The following is a 3,740-nucleotide window of genomic DNA, read 5'->3' as shown; positions in this document are numbered from 1 at the left end:
AATGGCCAAGGAGAGCACTGGCTGCAGTGTTGATGGCCCCACCAGCAGTGATCTGAGGAGCCTCCACGCCCTGGAACCTCCTTTGTTTCTGCTGACAGTTTGGCAGATACCCCCCCGGTCCTTGCCGCCACCGCTGATTGGCATGCCATCTGCAGGCAGCATTCAAACGGTTGAACAGAGTGCGACAGCCCCCACGCAGGAAGGCTCTCTCCGCACGTCGTCTGGCAGCCTTCAGGTTGAGGTGGTGGAGGTCTGGGGCTGGGTGGTTCACTGGAGCTGAGGTGATGGTGGTGGCTGCCTCTGCTGCCCCTGCCATGGCCTCGAAGATGCCCAGGTGTTCCGGGGCCATGTCCAGGTGATGCCGGTATAGCCGCCAATCCACCACCGCGTACCGTCGTGTTCTTGGGACCTTTCAACTCGCGGGAGTGATAACAATCGGCAGATGGTCAGATACCCAGGAGTCAGGCTCTGGGCCCAGCCGTAGCTCGCTCCCGGGGTGGCCAGGCTGACGTCTATGGCCGTCCAGGTGGGCCGGGTTGTCCGTCGGATGCGTGTGAAGGAGCCGGTGTTTAGCACACGTAACCCCAACTGGAGGGCAGTGTCCATCAGCTCCTTACCGCGGCGGCAGTTTCTGCGGCTTCCCCAGGCGCCATGGTGAGCATTGACGTCTCCACACAACAGGTAGTCCTGCCCCAGTCGTGAGGTCAGCCTGGTCAGCATGGTGGCGTCCCAGGGTAGCTGCGGTAGTATGTACACAGATGCCACAGTTGTGTCCACTCCCCGGAGTCGCACCGTCACTGCACAGCACTCTAGTCGGCCCCCTGTGGCACTGGCCACGTCGACAAGCACATGTGGTAGGTCACGTCGAACATACACAGCCACGCGTGGTTTGTCCTGTGGATGAGTACCGTCCAAGCATGGTGTGTCCTGGCATGAGGTCAGGGTGCACGATGTGGCTCCGTTGTAGCCGATGTAGCCGGGGAGCCGCAGGGACGAAGCCAATCCCTTCACCTCCTGCAGCGCTAGGACGTCGTAGGTGTGCTGCTGAAGGTGCAGAGATAGCTCCCTCAGTCGCAGCTTCAATGACAGTGTGTTCCATTGCAGAACGCTGGGGCGGCAGTGGGTACTTCTGGTAGGCCGACCAGCCATGCTGTGTTGACGAGAGCTGGACAGCCACTGCCTGCTGGCAGATGGCACGGAGAGGGTGGCCTTCAGGGAAGGCAGCACAGGCGAACCTCATGGCCTGCAGCAGGCATTCGGCCAGGTTGTCGAGCGGGTTCTGGGCCGGAGTGGTGGCAGCAGGTCCAGGTACCGTAGGTGTGTCTGCATGCGGGGCCTTAGGTGTGACAGAGCCCACGACCGCGGTAGTATTTGAAGGCGGGACCGCAGTAGAGGCTGCTGGGCCATGGACAGCAGCAGGATTCGCAGGGGTTCTTCCAGCAGGACTTGTAGCAGGTTGCGGGCGTTGGGAGTCCAATCCAGTGCTACCGGAAGCAGCAGGTCTAGCGGGCCCCCGTGCCACGTTGGCATAGGAACGTACCACCGGCCTGGGGGTTGGGTTTTCGCGCTCCTCATCCCGAACCACCGCTCGGACCGCTCTCTTTGAAAGGGCTGTCATGGAAGTGACCATGATGGTCGCTATCTTGCGCTCCTGCTGCCACCGAGGACAGGCGGGTGTGTCAGCAGCATGGGGGCCGCCACAGTTAATGCATCTTGGGCGCTAGCATGTCTCCCTTTCCGGTTGGGCACGTCCGCATCTGATGCAACCGTCGGGCCAGCTGCAGGCCTCTCTGGCGTGGCCGAAGCGCCCACACTGTCGGCACTGCAGAGGGCGGGGTCTTGCTCGTCGCACGGGGAACCGGACCAGGAACAGCTTCACGTGCTGTGGAGGGACCGGTCCTGCGAATTGTAGTGTGACCGTGCTGCCCTCCCTGGTAGCCGACAGCACCGGCAGCGTAGACTGCAGTCCACTTAGGAGGCTGGCGTTGTCCGGCTCCCCGTCCACACCATGGATATACCCGATGCTGGTCAGTCGGTCTGCGGGCTGCTTGGCTGTCACCGCTATCCCCCGTAGCTCCGTGAGTGCTAGGAGCTGCTCCAGACACTCTCTCGTTGTCACGTCCGCTGCCACTATGTTGCGTTGATGATTGACGCGTATGGCAGCAACACCCGGTCGTGAGGAGAGTACCTGGGCCAGAGTCAGCCGGGGGGAGCCCTGGGAAGAGCCCCTGGGCCAGATGGCTTGAAGAGCACCGTGCCGACAACTGCAGAGTCCACAGGCAGTGCAGCAGACGCGAGTTTTCTGGCCCGGCGGCTAGCTGCCTTGCTGCAGACCTCCTTGAAGTATTCCTCGGCTGGTGGGGGAGGGGCAGCGGGAGTTGTGTCTTTGCTGCTGTTCGCAGCTTTGGCTCCGGCGGGAGGGGAGTAGGGAGGCTGGGAGGAGGGGCTGTCAGTAGCACCTTGTGTTGCAGGTGCTTGCTGTTGACGAGTCGCCTTCTTGACCTTCTTACTTCTCTTTTTGGCCTTTCGAGCCGGGGCTCTCGCTTTTGCAGTCTTGAGGAAGTCCGCCGCAGTTGGTGGGGCCGCCTTGGTGCCTTTCCGCTTGGCAGCACAGTCTTCAGCCTCGATGTCCTCCTCCATGTCATCACCATCGGACGCAGTAAGGTCCTGCGTAGCGGTCAGGGTGGATCTGGCCAGCAGGGCAGTGGTGTCTGAGCTGCTGTCCTCCGCTGTAGCTGCACCACCTGATTCGACGGGCGGGAGGCTAGTCGGTGCCGTCTGAGCGGCACCCTCGTGGGCCTCGCTGGTCGAAGCGGTGGTTGCAGATGAGGCACCATCTAAGCTCCTGGCAGTGGGTGGGCAGGCCGTGGAGCCTCCACTTTGCGCCGAGAGGTCACTGCTCTTGGCCTTGTCCTCATCATGGTTCTCCGGACTCGATAGAGGGACTGGCAGCTTCTTCAGCGCCATCTGTTCTTCGTCGCTGCTGTCATCGTCGCGGTTCCTTTTGCGTGTGTGGGACAGATCCATGTCCCCTTCCTCGTCGGAGCCAGGAGGTAGGGGAAAGTCCACCGGTTCCTTTGGGATGCCCGCTTGCGCCGTGGACACCAGGGCTGCTGCCACGATGTTCTGAGCCTGTGTGGGTTGGCCTGCCGTGTCGACGACTGGCGCAGAGTGCGGCTGTTGTGGCCATCCCGGAATGGGGGCTTTAAATGCAAGCCACTGCCTCATGCGGTCATATGCACCTTTTGCTTAAGATCGTGCGCCCGGATGGCCGCGGCAGTGAGGGGGGATAGGCTGACGAAGTTGATCAGCGATGTGCTGGCACTGCGGCGATGCCCGTCACGAGTCGAACGTCGAGCAGGGTCCGCGGGCGGTGGCGGGAAAGGGTCATGTCTTCCCGCCGTTGCCGCGGTGATTTGGGCGGCGAGGGCCGCTTGTTGAATCGATTCGGTTGAGGCGGTGTATTGTCCGGTGCTCATGATGACTCGTTCACCACACAGTAAATCACAAAACACCACTGAATCGGAGCACTAAAAAGTATATGAAACAGTTTGATTAAAAACAGTGTAACCTCAAGTGTTCGCGGTACTGTTATGCGCGGCGGTACACGCGGTCACGGTGTCACGCAATCGTAAACAGTTCCTGACAGCGGGGTAATAAAATTACGGTTAAAAAAACAGAGCTGTCGGGGAAAAGAAAACATGAGCCGGTGCACAGGCAACACAGCGTCAAAGTCCGGG

The 3,740-nt window shown here is 61.0% G+C and overlaps 1 protein-coding gene across 1 annotated transcript; it reads right to left on the bottom strand.

The window, feature by feature from the left end:
• Positions 1-2,199: 2,199 nt before the first annotated feature.
• On the bottom strand, positions 2,200-3,228 carry LOC119391772 (nucleolar and coiled-body phosphoprotein 1). Its single transcript, XM_037659422.1, has one exon. The coding sequence runs from the start codon at positions 3,226-3,228 to the stop codon at positions 2,200-2,202; it is 1,029 nt and encodes a 342-aa protein (XP_037515350.1).
• Between the last annotated feature and the right edge of the window lie 512 nt (positions 3,229-3,740).

This window comes from Rhipicephalus sanguineus, chromosome 4 (assembly GCF_013339695.2).
Source record: "Rhipicephalus sanguineus isolate Rsan-2018 chromosome 4, BIME_Rsan_1.4, whole genome shotgun sequence".
Lineage (NCBI taxonomy): Eukaryota > Metazoa > Arthropoda > Arachnida > Ixodida > Ixodidae > Rhipicephalus > Rhipicephalus sanguineus.
Note: the sequence above shows the minus strand (reverse complement) of the source record. Positions and strands in the feature narration are given on the sequence as shown.

Bases quoted from the DNA above. Each gene is read 5' to 3' on its own strand.
- LOC119391772 (XM_037659422.1), bottom strand. From the start codon at position 3,228: ATGAGGCAGTGGCTTGCATTTAAAGCCCCCATTCCGGGATGGCCACAA.